Here is a 14,651-nt window from a genome sequence, read left to right on the forward strand (position 1 = left end):
CCTCTATCTTCTACGGACCTAGCTTCAGTATCTCCACACATAGACAGTGAGGTCCCTCTTGGCCAATCGGAGGCCAAGATGATGCTCGGCAAGCCAATGGCAGAGCAGCTATGAGTATGTTGGGTCCAGGAAACTCGCAGCTGTGACCGAAATAAACATCGTTCACTATGTAAACCAGTGTGGTGGTTGCTGTTGCCTTTTTTCGAACGAAGCAGTAGAGGTCGCTGTTGGATAAGACTTCGTTGTAGTGAATGTCTTCGCGAGGCTGGAGCAGACAAAATGATTTCGTATAACGCAACAGGGGGTTTTTCGTCGTATGGGGGGCAGGAGAATGGGAATTGTGTTAATGCATGAAGATTTTTTCACATAAGGGGGTATTTTCGCCCATGCAGGTTTCGTTCTAGAGGAGTTTCACTGTATAGATATGTATGTATAGCAGTGGCGGATGCTGATCTGTCAAGGAGGGGAAGCTCAATTTCGGCCTACATCATAAAATGTGTCTTTTTATTTATACGTGTATTCTACTCTCCGTTCCTTTTCAAGAAAATGATCTGTGACCCTGTCATACCAACAATGCGTCTTTTCCAGGGACTTAACTAGTGTCCTATAACTACAGCAACTACAATAAAACCCACCAGAAATAATAGATTATTTTGTTGCGAGTTGTTTTGAACAAAGAGAGTTTTGCTAAGATGATTAGAAGAAGTCTACAGTTCAACTCAGAACAGAATGAGAATTGAAAAATGCTCCCACGGATGCCTACACTAAAAGATTGGTGATTGGCTCATTTCGCTGTCAATCAAAAAGAGATTCCGCCTCAGACAGATCATCCAATCATCATGCAGAGAAGCTGAGCGTCCGGGCCAGCCCATAAACGCCCACTGTCCATAGACTCCCAGAGACGCTGAGCGTCCGATGGGCGGGACAAAACCAGCATTTATCCAATGACTCGTCTCGTTTCAATGCATTAGGACGATCTACACTGAACTCTCTCGACACCCAGCGTCCGCGCTGTAGACGCTCAGCGTCCACACGGTTTAAAGCACAGTGAAGCTGCGCGAATGAATGAGAAGAGAGTCGCGTCGTAATCAGTAAGAAGAAGCTGATTCGGAACAAAAGTTGAGCGCGTTGTAGCGCATATTTAGTCAATGACATGTCCACACAATTGTATATACACACATTTATTTGATCACTTATTTTTGGACATTTTAGGGGAAGCTGAGCTTCCCTTGCAGTCTTAGAGCAGTCGCCTCTGATGTATAGATATAAACACATCTCACAAAAAGTGAGAGATATTTGGCTTTCAGGTGAATTTTATGGAAACTGGAACAAGTTCCCGCTACAGTGGTATCATATCATGAAAGGAGGACATTTCATAGAAGGATGTCGTGGGGATTTCCTCATCTCAAAACAATTCATTGAAACAAAAATGAAAACAATGGTGGGTACACCACAAAAAAAAAAAAAAAAGACATCTCAATAACTTGTCATGTGTCATTGAGCACCAATTACAGCTTGATGCAACTTTCAGTGTCCTGGCTACTAACGCTGATTATTTCGGATATTTTTCTTCACAGAAAAAAAAGGCGCTTCAGAGAAGCCATTTTGTCCGGCAGAGCCGCCTGAACCAGTGCTGCCTGGGTGCTTGGCCATTGGCTCAGTGTCTCTTGCGGTGGCCAAGAGTGGGGCTGAGATCAAGGGCATTCCTCTCTACAAATACATCCGTAACCTAAAGAACCCAGAGGTGAGAGCCTATGGCATAAATTGGGGTCTAATATTAAAATATTTGCCCAAATATATTTTTTTCCCCCGCAAAAGAAAACAAAGCGGTCTGTGGTGTGTGTTGGGGTAAAATGTTTAACAAGTGCGAAGAAGGTCTTTTTGATGGTCTGTGTATTTTAACTTCTGTAAACCATCCCAAACACAGTTGATGACAGCACACACATTTTTCACAACACCTACTGTTTATTTTATTTTATTTTTTTACTTAATATCATCTTTGTTTTGCATGTAAAAATGTCTTAAATATTTGTGCACAGGATCAAGATGGATTTCACATTCCTATCTCCCTGGTAACTTTATTAAGCTGTGGGAAGACGTCTCCCGGAAAACTCAACTTGCTTGAAGAGGTCATACTGATCCCCAACGCAGGACAACAAGTCAAACAAGTACTCAACTCTCCAACCACTCACATAGTTGCCAAGTGTTTTCTCTCTTTGGCTGTCTTCTTGTGAGAGAAGCCAGTTTTCTATTAAGGGGCACCATTTACCCCAGAGCTAAATAAGCTTGGCGGGCCACCATGCTTTTCTTGGATGGATGGCAAACACTATGACACTGCACTGTGTCATGACTGTCTTAATAATAATAATTAATACTTGCTGGAATACAAATGACCATGGTTTGTTGAAGTGCAGCTATGATGAGTTATAATTTTAATTGTAGTTTTAATCACTTGGGGTTTTTATTTATTTATTTACTTATTTATTTGGTCCTTGAAAATGTTTTCACATGAAAATGACCATGAACACTAAGATGTTTGTGGTCCTGCATTTATTATGTGTGTGTGTGTGTGTGTGTGTATGTGTGTACATGCGGGTGTGCACAACGAGCATTCTCGAAAGGTCACTGCTAAGTTAAATAAATAACTAAAATTATCTGCGTGACTTATTTGTTGAGGCATTAATATTAAATACAGTATACATTCAGTAAAACACTCCCACATGCAGTATGGCTGTTCCTGCCAGAATTTTTAAATTTGGAAAATTAAGATACATTTTTCAAAATGCAGGGTGGCACAGTGGACTATTGTTTAGCACGTCTGCCTCACAGTGCAGAGGTGCAGGGTTTGATTCTGGCTCCGGCCTTTGTGTGTGGAGTTTGCATGTTCTCCCCGTGCCTGTGTGGGTTTTCTCCGGGTATAAGCTCCAGCATGTCCGTGACCCTTGTGAGGATAAGTGCCTCAGATAATGGATGGATGGATGTTCAGAATGGACGCAGGAAAGGAAGGAAATAAGACTGTCTGCCACCACTCAATGTGGTGTATACAGTATGTTGTGTTTGTATTTGGTGAATGTTGTTAAAAAAAATGTAACAGAGACTGAGTCATTTTTTTATTTAATTTAATTTTTATTTCTTTTATTCAAGATATTGAATAGAACAATATATTTTATTGTTGTACACTTCAGTGCAAATGCTCCATATCCTTGAGAATTGAAATTGCATGTAAAAAAGGTGTATCTGTACCATTTCAACTCATGCTACGTTTGCTAACTGCCAAGCTAGTAGCTGATTATCAATCGTGCCGTTCAACAAATTTGTTACCTTGAGTTCTTTTTGGAGAATAGACAGTCCATACCACCCTCTCCCCGCCAGCGGGGAACAAATGGGTCCATAATTTTTTTTCCCCTGAGGACAGAAACAAGGCACATTTGTTTAAGTCCTCCGTTAACATGACGACAGCTGCTTCTCCCGCCTCCCACGACGAACTTGCGCCGAAAAACTGAATCTTGTCAGAAACATGCAATGATTGGGCTGGGTCTGGTCTGTGACAAACTTGTGTGACATTTCGGCAGGTCAAAGATACAGAACTATATTCATCTGGTAGTCTGACAGCACAACCGTTGTGAGTGCCAAAAAAGTCATGTTGTTTGACAAGGCCATTAGAGGCAGGCAGCACTCTCAAAGACAGGACATGCAGGTGTGTTTTATATTTGGAGGATAACCTACTGTGTTTTTTGATGACGTGTTGCACGAAGCAAAAAACAGGCTTTTTTTTCCCTCTTGAAGTTACGCCTCACGGAGCCCCGGGTGGGACGGCTGACCACCCTACGAGGGTGCCGGTATGAGCAACAGCTGCAGATATCTGTGAGAAAGGCCCAGCACGCGTCTAGACTCACTACCGCAGGTGTCAGGGAAGAGGGAAGCAGCACGGCCGTCCGGAAAGAGGAGTGGCCCGTGGGCATGTGCCCTGCAGTCGCACAACTCCGCCGACCAATTTTGGCCCCGCGCTTGAGCTGTGGCTCAGGTGGTGGGGTGGAGCTGTTCTCCTCGTACACGCATTTCCTTTTAGTTTCGCTCCTGAAATCAAGAATTAAAAAATATAAAGCCACCAAATTAGGATCAGATGAAATCCATCAAAATATGGTATTTTCAAAATGATATGTCAATCTTCAGTACTTGGTTGGGGATCTCTTTGCCTTCATCACTGCCTCGATGCACTGTGGCATGATGCGGTCAGCTTGTGGCATTGCCTGGGTGTTACGTAAGCCCAGATTTCACTCCGGTTTCCTCCCACATTCCAAAAACATGCATGGCAGGGTCATGCAACACTCTAAATTGTCCCGAGGTGTGAGTGTGAGCACTGATGGTTGTTTGTCTCTGTGTGCCTTGACTGGCAACCAGTTCCGGGTGTGCCCCGCCTAATGCTCTAAGACAGCTGGAATGGACTCCAGCAACCCCCAGCGACCCTTGTGAGGATAGAGCAGATTGGAAAATGAATGGATGGATGGATGGAAGTCTTTTGGATAAAAGATTAAATGTTTTTCACCACCGAAATGGTTACAGTTGCCATAACTATGACTTGGATGACCAACAATTGTTGTTTTGAATTTGACAAACTCATGGCTATTTTGTCCATCTATTTGATCCACTTTGTGTCAAGAGTTTTTCAGAGTTCAAACAATCATTCACTCATTTCTACTCGTGTCATGCTAAACTGTGACCTCCTTTTAACAGATCATCACAATGACAACACAGTTACAGAAGGAAATGATGAGAATATTGAGCGCTTCATCAAAAGCTGGGGTGAGGGACATTTTCATCTCTTGGTAAAAAGAACAGAAGCGAAAGAAGACCGTGGCACATTTCCTAAGTGTCGGAACAATGGTCTGAGAAGTTTTATGAGAGAACATTATGTGAAAGGATGTTCTGGTTGCGCATTTCTTTTCAAAAAAATGATAATATGCATTGAGATTTTGCAACTAGTCTTTCAAATTAATTCAAACACGAAGCCCCTGGAGTTTTGTTGAAATGATTATTCAACCCTTCACACTGACAAACAGAATGTTAACAATGGAAATTGTGAATGGCACATTCAACTGCCATATGATATGGCATATAAATGCCATCCATGTTTGTATTTATATTGCACTTAATTGAACTGTGTTTTCTTTTCTCTTCTTTCTACCCACAATCTTGCTGCTGAAGGCTGTAAATTTCCCCAGTGTGGGACAAATAAAGGATATCTAATCTAATCTAATAACCTTGCAGTCCAATACAGCTGCTTTTTTTTTCCCAACACAGATCTATACAAACAGATTTTGAATAAAGGCAAATGTATTTTCCCCATACAGTATGTATTTTAATGCCTTGATAGATGTGGAAAATCCAATTCATAAGATGGACATTTTGTTTGCTATAAGGTCACCCAGGCCATTCTGAGCGAGAATGGTGTGCTGCCTATGAGCTTTGATCGTCCGGAACAAGCTCTGGATCTGATCTCCGAAGCCTGCAATAACCTTGCGTTAGCACTGGGAACGGAGATTCATCTGGCACTGAGCTGTGCTGGCCCCGACCTCATGGACTATGTAAGTGTATCATCAAGTAATTTGAATAAGTCATTCACGCTCACAAAAAGGAAATACAAGTGCTGAGAACTACAGTAATCCCTCGTTTATCGCGGTTAATGGGGACCAAAACCACCCGCGATAAACAAAAATCCGCGAAGTATCATCCAATTAACATAAACAGGTAAAAAAATAAGAAAATAATTTTTTTTTTTAAGTCCGCAAAAGGTCCGCGAGAAACTGCAAAACAACAGCGAGTCACATAGAGCAACATATACAGTACTCTACTCCATGTATATTAAAAAAAATAAATAAAAAAATAAAAGTATTTATTTTTTTTTAAGATATTTGAAAAAATCCACGATGCACTGAACCCGCGATAAACGAACCACGAAGTAGCGAGGGATCACTGTACAATGCTTTTCTCTTTTTCTCTGTCTCCATTTCAGACCAAAGAAAAGTATGAGATTGCAACAGGAGGTTTTAAGTCTGCAGACGAACTGGTGACGATGTATCAAAACCTTGTCAGCAAATATACTGCGGTGGTCGCTTTAATTGACCCATTCAGGAGGGAGGTATGTGTCTTTTTTTTTTTTTTAACTTAATAATGTCGTTATTAAAAAAAGTCACTCAAGGGAGTAACTACAAATGTTAATCTATTTAAACTGAGTAACAAGACATCAGAACTTGACAACAGTCAAAATGACGGTTCTGTGAGTTCTAGTGTGACCAAACGGCGCCCTTGTAGGGTTGATGGCTGGATGACATCAGCAGGAACAGGTGGCCATATGCGTTTATAACAGGGCAAAAAGGCCCCTGGGGCATGAGACCTCTGTTCTACAGAGTGTGAAACATTGAGGAGGCTACATTTCGCACTGGGTATCTTGAATGAGTGCAGGGAACACTGAAATCTCGAGATGATCGAGGGCCAAGAACATCACAGGCACATTGTGATCATGAGGGCTGTGCGGGAATCAGTGGTGACTCTGTAATAATGGCAATTTGACATATAACAGCGCTAAATGGAAGTAACTGTTCGTAGCTTTGAATGCTGACCAGTTAGTTTGCGGATAAGCGAAGTTGCCTGCTCATGCACTAGTCTGCACTCTGTGTAGCTGCTCAAAAACTGACCTTCACATCTCCCAACAAGATAAAATGAGAGCGCAAGATGCGGAGAGGGAGAAGGCTCCCTTGACAGATCTGTGAACGATGCCTCTCCATGTTTTTTTCAAATAAATCTCATCATTTTTTTGTACTACTACTTGTCGTGGCTTCCCTGGACAAGACAACTCGAACTGAGTTGCGTATTGGCTGTTGAAAAGAAACGCAAAATCAGAACTGCAATCGAGTCAGAATGGGTCATAGCACTCTGTGGTCCGATAGGAATGGTGGGATGGCGCTCACGTCGCCCTACATGTGACGTATCTATGTGGTGAGAGCACATGCGTGAAAGCTAATTATGTGCTATGGTATGCGGATGCTGGACAGTCATTGCCTGTGTATGGGAATTTGTGGCTGGCTAATGACCATTAAATTAAACAATTAAGCTAGTCAACGTATCAATGCTTTTGTCGTTGCTTTGCTGTTGGTCTCCGAGACTGTCCTAGCAACAAATGAAAGATTGAAAACTTGGACTTCGGATCTAAGAGACCAACTTGCTTAGCACTAGCTAAAACGAGGCTAGTACAACACAATGGTGGTGGATTTAAAATGGGACGAAAACATCCGAGGTTTTGCTGTTGGCCAGGGCACAGAAATCCTGGTTCATCCTGATTAAAGTCAATTATGTTAAACTAAAAAGGAACATCTTTCCGTGGGTTGGTATACAGTCATCATACCGGTATAGGCTACAATCCAGTGCATTTGAATGAGCTAAGTGAATATGACTTCATAACATGTGACGATAAAGTGCATAAGTGCACTTTATTTTTACCATCAACCATTATGATGAAACTGGATATTTCATCTGTTATGATGTTTTTTGGTTTTTTTTTTTTTCCAGAAAAGTTCAAGATGTGAGTCGCTTGCAATTATCATTCCCGATCATTAACATGATTAGTTAGAATGGACATTTTAGGTGTGAGTCTGAGATCTAGTGATCATGAAATCACAATGACCTTGACGTGAGTACATTGTAGGATTTTGATGTTTGTGTCACCTAAAAAATATAGGTGACACCGAAAAAAAGTGCTCATGGAACTGAGTGGGGTTGAAGCAGCCTCTTTGCCTGCTTGTGACTCATACTGACTCTGATTAAAGTAATCGGGAGCAAAATGTTCTGCCCGGTGTCAAAAAGCTTGGGCTCGGTCTTGAGTCCTCGCAACAGAATGAAGACCCCAAACAAAAAGCTCAAAAGCCAACAAGTGCAAAGAACAAAACATGGAATTATTCTGAAGTAAGTAGCCTTCTACGAGCTCTGATCTAAATACTATTGAAGGAGCTGAAAGTTGCAGTCTGCGGAATATTCCCTTCAGATCAGAAGAGGACATGCAGAAGAATCATTGAGAGTTACAGAAATCGTTTGAGTGCAGTGACTCCCGAACAAAATATTTCGTTTCTGTTGGGCCGCATAGAAAGCAACGCCTGATTATCGTGAGTTAAATGTATGTAGCGGCTATATGAAAAATGCTGTGCTTTTTGTCCGCTTGTGTTTGTGGACTTTGCAAGGACAGAGAACAGTGGGAGAAACTGAGCACTGTGATTGGACAATCGTGCGTGCTGCTCTCTGACGCTACCTACAAGCCACAAGCTCCGCCCCTTCCTGGAGTCACAGGTTATCTCCTAAAACACATCAACGAGATAACTGTCAGCGACTTGATCCGCATCACATCCGAGCAACAAGGTAGCACATCCATGCACTGCTGAAGGACACACACACACACACACGGATGCTATCTAATCTATTTTTCATTCGTTGCAAAATTCTGTTGTTTTTTGTTGTATGTTTGATTTGTATTTCTGTACAACACTCAGTTTTTTTCAAACAGCTCACAAATAAAATTCAGTTGAGTAAGTCAACCAAATCAGCTATTTGTCAAGAACCGCGGCAAATTCACAAGCTTTCTGAAATAAAATATATACCAGAGACAAGTAAATACAAATGCATTCAAGTTATTGTGTGATTTTTTTTTCTTTTTTCTGAATTTTAACAAAAACGTCTTTAAAAATAACTTTTTTTTTTTTTTTAAGTTATTGTGTGATTTTTTTTCTTTTTTCTGAATTTTAACAAAAAACGTCTTTAAAAATAACTTTTTTTTTTTTTTTTTGCTTCTTGATGCAAGCATTGATGGCACAATGTCTGCCACTGTGGGCTAATATGTTTCTGTGGCATGTGTTGCATGAAGGATTGCTGCCAAAGCTCATTTTGTGTACGTGTCTCATGCAGGTACACTTCTATTGGGGAAATCTAGCAATGAGTCCTGTGATGACTACTCTCTGTCAGACATAGTGAGTTTTGCTTTTCTTTTGTGTGTGTGTGTGTGTGTGTGTGTGTGTGTGTGTGTTTTCAGCTTCAACAAAACCGTGTGTGTTGATTTGGATCTGTCCATGTTGCAATTGTCATCACTGTTAACTCATTTAATGCCAAAACGTAAAAATACATTTGCAAAAACCCGATCATTTAATGTCAAAACTTACATTTTGGGTGTTTTTTTTTTTAATTAAAAATATGAATAAAGGGCTTCACACACTTTCTCAGTCAGTATCGAGGCTGTGAGAATGATTTCAGTATGATAAATCACCCTAAATGGCAGGAGTGGCTTTGATCAAATATTGGTCCACTCTGTGTGAATGGGTGCAGCGTGTGTTACGGCGATCATACGCTGCGAGGTGGCGTGCGGAAGCAGTGTGGTGTTGAGAAAATGGATAAATACTGACAGCGAATTCTACAACACAGCTTTTTCAAAAAAAAAAAAAAAAAAAGATGAACACGCACAGACACACACGCACACGCACACACACACACAAACACACACACATAAAGTTACGATATAAAATAATAAACTGTTATTTTGCAATCCAAATGACCTTTTTTATGTTGTTTATGTTGTTATTTAGGAGGAAAGCATTGTTCCAATGAGGGATCACAAATGCAAAAAAACCCCAGCAAACAAATGTTATCTAAATGCATTCTTTCACAAAACACTCCTTTTCCCAGACTTTTTCTCGGAAACGAGTATTTTCAAGAAACTTACCAATGTTCAACTGCAGTTTAGAATGGTAAATGTTCGAAATGTACCTTTTCCTGTTGAAAGAAGAGGATTAATGCTTTTATAGCTAGAGAAGTCAACTTTCTGGAAGCCTTCAAAAATTTGTCAAAATGGTCAAAAATGTCACCGGCTCTCCCAATTTGAGAAAAACAACTGGCATTAAATGAGTTAGTGGTTTACACTAGCATAGGCCTGTTAGACTCAGAGACTATAGAGACAAAAATGTTGATAGCAACGCACACTTGCTGTGCTATTTGAGAAATTAATTGTTAGGCATCGCACAAACATATTTTACTTATCTAACACAAAGGAGCCTTCCAAAGATGTTTAAAGCTAAATAAGGGTTACTTACACAGAAGCACGAGTATATACAGTCATGTGTTCTTTCTCTGAAACACTTGAAAGGTGCAAAATATGGGGGGGGGCATACTTGTCATTTCAAAGCACACCTGCATGCAAAAGAGATGTTCCAAAAAGAGAGTTTTGGAGTGAAAGGAGATATTTTGCCATCCTCTCAAGTGAAACATTACAAACAGCAAAATTTAATCAGTGTGGATATTTTTCACAAATGGCTCACGTGAAGCATGCAGCAATCATGTGTTCCACTGATTGCCGCACTCCCACGTCCACGAAGGTGGTGGACCATTTGAAGCTACATCGCTTTCATGGCTTTGGGCACACTTTCTGATTGTGCTGACCTATTTGTTTGCCCCATTCAGGCTTATCCGCTGTGCTGTTATTAAGCCGTCTTTCTACCATGCGACCATCAACAGCAGTCATAAAATAAAAGCCACATACATTGTAAAGTGCCGCTAAAGGATGTCGTGGTTAAGTTGTCTTGCGAATTTGCCGGCTTCCAACATAGTATCAGATAGACGTGCTCAATTACCAAATGCTTAGTGATTACTCGTGTAAAAAAAGACTTTGGTAAAACTTAAATCAATGATTAAACTCCCTTCTGTAAAGGTATAAAATACATCCTCCAAAACTGGCAAGCCTCTTAAAATAAGTCATATTTTGACAAAAATAATTTCTTTGCCCTAAACATCTCCTCAGGATGCTGGCCAGCTCTACTCCATCCCAAGTGAAACAGATCATTTGTTTGTACCCCTGAAATTAAATTATTAATACATATACCGGATTTTCCGCACGATAAGGCGCTTCAGAGTATAAGGCGCACCTTCGATGAATGGCCTATTTTAAAACAGTTTTCATATACAGGGCGGACCCCATTATAAGGCGCATAGAATAGAAGCTACAATAGTGGCTGCGGTTATGTTAGGCATCCACTAGATGGAGGTATGCTAAATGGAATACAGTACAATACAGCTTCATTAATGTAGAGCTTTCACAAGAACTGCAGTTGTAACAAAGTGCTTTACAGAATATTTAAAGTACTAAATCCACGAAATCTGAATATTCATCCAGGCGCATCGGATTATAAAGCGCACTGTCAGCTTGAGAAAATTGAATGCTTTTAGATGCGACTTATGGTGCAGAAAATACGGTAATCAAATCAGGATTCGTTTTGCATGTTTTCTGAAAAAAGTGAAAAAAATGACTTATCGTATGAGGGTGATGAAATGCAAAAGTACAAACGTATCCTTATTGTCAAATATTACAACTCCTATTATGATAACGTGGCACAATGACCAAAAAAAAAAACCCTATTTGCGGTTCCGTGTTTTGCTGCAATGTGTCGTCATCTGCAGACGTTAAAAAAAGTTAGGAACCTATTTTGACAAAGAACAAAATACAGAGAGCTGGGTTAAAATGTAGTTAAAGAAACACCCAAGTACAGATGCCTGAAAAATCTACTCAGTTGAAGGAACGTGATTTTACTTCAGACACTGGCACCGATGTGGCCTTCCATCTAATTAGCTACTCGCTGGAAGCCGCATCAGCTGCGTGAACACGAACTGCAGGCACAGGAATGTCCCGTGTTGGTGAATGGCGCAGGCCAATAAATGTGTTACACCTCTGATGCCAAAGGCACTGTGGAAGGGATGACAGACACACACACACACACACACACACACACACACACACACACACACACACACACACAGCGTAATTGTCTCTCTCCCTTTGGTGCCGTCAGACAGATTTTTGTTTTTTTCCTGACCCTCTCTCTTGTCTTTCAGGCGGTGGGTCTGGGTCTGGACTATGTCAAACTGGGAGGTCTGACCAGTGCCGAGAGGATGACTAAATACAACAGGCTGCTTTCTATTGAGGAAGAACTGTCTCAACAGGGGATCCTGGGTATGTTTCTTTTAGTCTCTCTCGCTCTCGTCTGAGAGTAGGCCGGACAAAGGCCCAAAGCAAAAGAGGAAGTCTCTCTCTCTCTCTCTCTCTCTCTCTCTCTCTCTCTCTCTCTCTCTTCTCTCATGTGTGAAAGAAACCAGTGTGTGTGCAAAGATGAAATCTCTTACCTTGGATCTGTTAATTGGCTCTCGTGTGTGAAAGAAACCAGTGTGTGTGCAAGGATGAAATCTCTTACCTTGGATCTGTTAATTGGCTGCCTAATGACATGCGAGGACAAACGCTTTCCTTGTCTGTCAACCCCCCCCCCCCACTAAATAAATAAATAAATACATCGAAGGGGTGGGGGTAGCGGGGAGAATAGAAAATGAGGACCTGCTTGTGAGATCATTCCAGACAGAAAAAGCTTATGCAATATGTTGTGGCTTGATCCAAGAAGACAAAGTCTCCGAGATCATTTGAGCCGTACCGTGGGTTGTATTTATTTATTTTTAGTCCATTCACTTTATTTCATGATTCGTCTCATCGGCAGTCCCGAAGGAGCAACACTCCCTGCCGCTGTTCCATGAAACAGAAGAGGAGGAAGTCTGAACGGGACCATTTTCTGGTCATATGCCACCACAGCACACATTTCTTGTGCTTCCTTCAATCAATCACTTTCTGTCGACTGCTTTCAACAACCACATTACAGCTGAAACCTTCTCTTTGTTTATATCGTAGGAAATTCCAGTAACTCATCACATTTACTACTTTTGCGTCTTTTCTCAGGGTTATGCATACAACACAACAATGTACTAGCCTTACCATTGATATATTTTAACAGCTTAGTATATTTAGCCCAAGAATACAATGTCATTATTTTTATTTTCATCAATGTACGAGTAAGAGAGGCTGTTTGTGGTGTTGTTGATGTTTCAAATATTATCATGCTGTGATAAAAGGCCTGTGTGTCGTGATTTTCTGCATTAGAGGGACAATTGTTTCACTCTTACGGTCGCTATTTTGGTCTTTTTGATCAACTACTTTTGTTTTCTTTGCTTTGCTTCTGAATGTCGTTACCTGTTGTGGTGACTTGAGCTGCCTTGGGTGTGAAATGTGGTCTATAAATAAAGCTGCCTTGCCTCGCCGGGCCTAGCGAAAAAAAATCCATCAGCAGCTTGCATGACTCCACCCATGACTCACAATATACACATAGAAATGAATCTACAAGCCAGCTGAGGTCTACTGATGGGGCACATCTCAATATGTGTTGGATCATATCGGTCTTCTGCAAAAGAGCCCGTTATTCACATACACAATGCACCGTGTCGTTTTACAAAAAAGTTTATGCTTATTTCAACACTTGCATGACAGTTGAGAATGTTATTCACAGAATTGCGGTTCAGAAAATTGCTTTTCATTGTAGCAACAGTTTTATCCCAAAACAAATTTTTGCTCGTACCATGCCTGCATTTCCTGTGGGGGAAAATGTTTTGAATTCCGACCAAATTGGGAGGCTGACTGATGCTGTTGAATGGATTGTGTTGGATCTCAGAGGTGGCGCTGTCATTATTTTCTGAAAGGCCTGCCCCAAAATTGAGCGGTTTTGCTGATGGCGATGCAATATGCTATGTGTCATTACATCCACTCTGTGTCGCAAACTAATGTTAGTTCCAGCGCAGGGGATCAAATCACAGGAGTCAAACTGGGTTTAAATTGAGCTACGAGAACGACAACAAAGACAGCACTTTCTCTCTGCCGTTAAAAAGGAAGTAAAATCGATATAAACTTGATCGTTTTTCATTGTGCTTGTCTTCGAGTGTGTCGCAACACCGTCGGACCAAATTCACATATCCTCATTCTACCTCGATATGCTGTTTGGTTTGTTTGTGGAGTCTCTAAAAATTACTTCCCGTTTTGGTCAGGACTATTGTTTGGACTAAATCTGTTCAATCAAGTCTGAGCGAGGCCTCTTCTGCAGCGTTTGTTTCATTGGAAAATATAGAGCGGATTCTTTGAAGCCATTTGATGGGTGAATCTGCTTTGCAAAGGAGAGGACTTACAATAACAATGGCATTTCCTCCACACTGTGTTAAGGGGACGGCAAGATGGAAATTGCACCTCAGTGCTAAACGAAGCCGAAAACCTCAATAAGCAAAAGTGTCTAATACGTGACGGACGGGGCACACAGCACTTATTGTGTTTCAGGCATTCAACATGAGGATGCGTCTGGGAAATCTGGACAGGTGTCGAGCGGAAACAACACAATACCAAGCGTTGCATTATAACTTGCACAGCCATTGTTGGGCTTCAATTCAATCATAACAAAACAACTAATTGGTTGGAATAAACTACTTCGAATCTTGGTAATTATACAGACAGGAACTGAAAATGAATGAAAATGCAGATGTATACCCACCAGATGGTACATTAAGTTAATCAAAAATACGTAAGCAGAAAGACTGCCAATCTAATTGATGATCACCAGTAACCATGCGCATGACAGTACTGAACGGTGTCACCTGTTTCACTGATGTCACTTTCCAACCAGCTTTTCCTTATTTACCATTTTTTTAAATCTGGTATCAGGGGCGTCACTAGGTTTCAAGAACAAGGGGGGCTTAGCCCCAAGGGGAAC

General features: G+C 41.1%; 1 protein-coding gene across 2 annotated transcripts in view; it reads left to right on the forward strand.

Annotated features, from left to right (window-relative positions):
* eno4 (enolase 4) overlaps positions 1 to 13,172 on the forward strand; it is a 24,970-nt gene extending 11,798 nt beyond the window's left edge. Inside the window, exons 5-13 of one of the 2 annotated variants that reach the window (XM_019881870.1) lie at positions 1,578 to 1,744; positions 2,040 to 2,168; positions 4,735 to 4,803; positions 5,421 to 5,585; positions 6,014 to 6,139; positions 8,232 to 8,406; positions 8,950 to 9,011; positions 11,917 to 12,034; positions 12,567 to 13,172. In XM_019881870.1, the coding sequence (XP_019737429.1) occupies positions 1,578 to 1,744; positions 2,040 to 2,168; positions 4,735 to 4,803; positions 5,421 to 5,585; positions 6,014 to 6,139; positions 8,232 to 8,406; positions 8,950 to 9,011; positions 11,917 to 12,034; positions 12,567 to 12,625 (1,070 nt within the window). In that variant the 3' untranslated portion in view covers positions 12,626 to 13,172. The remainder of the gene's footprint in view (positions 1 to 1,577; positions 1,745 to 2,039; positions 2,169 to 4,734; positions 4,804 to 5,420; positions 5,586 to 6,013; positions 6,140 to 8,231; positions 8,407 to 8,949; positions 9,012 to 11,916; positions 12,035 to 12,566) is intronic. The other variant, XR_002169682.1, reaches the window with a different exon arrangement.
* The last annotated feature ends 1,479 nt before the right edge of the window (positions 13,173 to 14,651 follow it).

This window comes from Hippocampus comes, unplaced genomic scaffold (genome assembly GCF_001891065.2).
Source record: "Hippocampus comes isolate QL1 unplaced genomic scaffold, H_comes_QL1_v1.1 scaffold36, whole genome shotgun sequence".
NCBI lineage: Eukaryota > Metazoa > Chordata > Actinopteri > Syngnathiformes > Syngnathidae > Hippocampus > Hippocampus comes.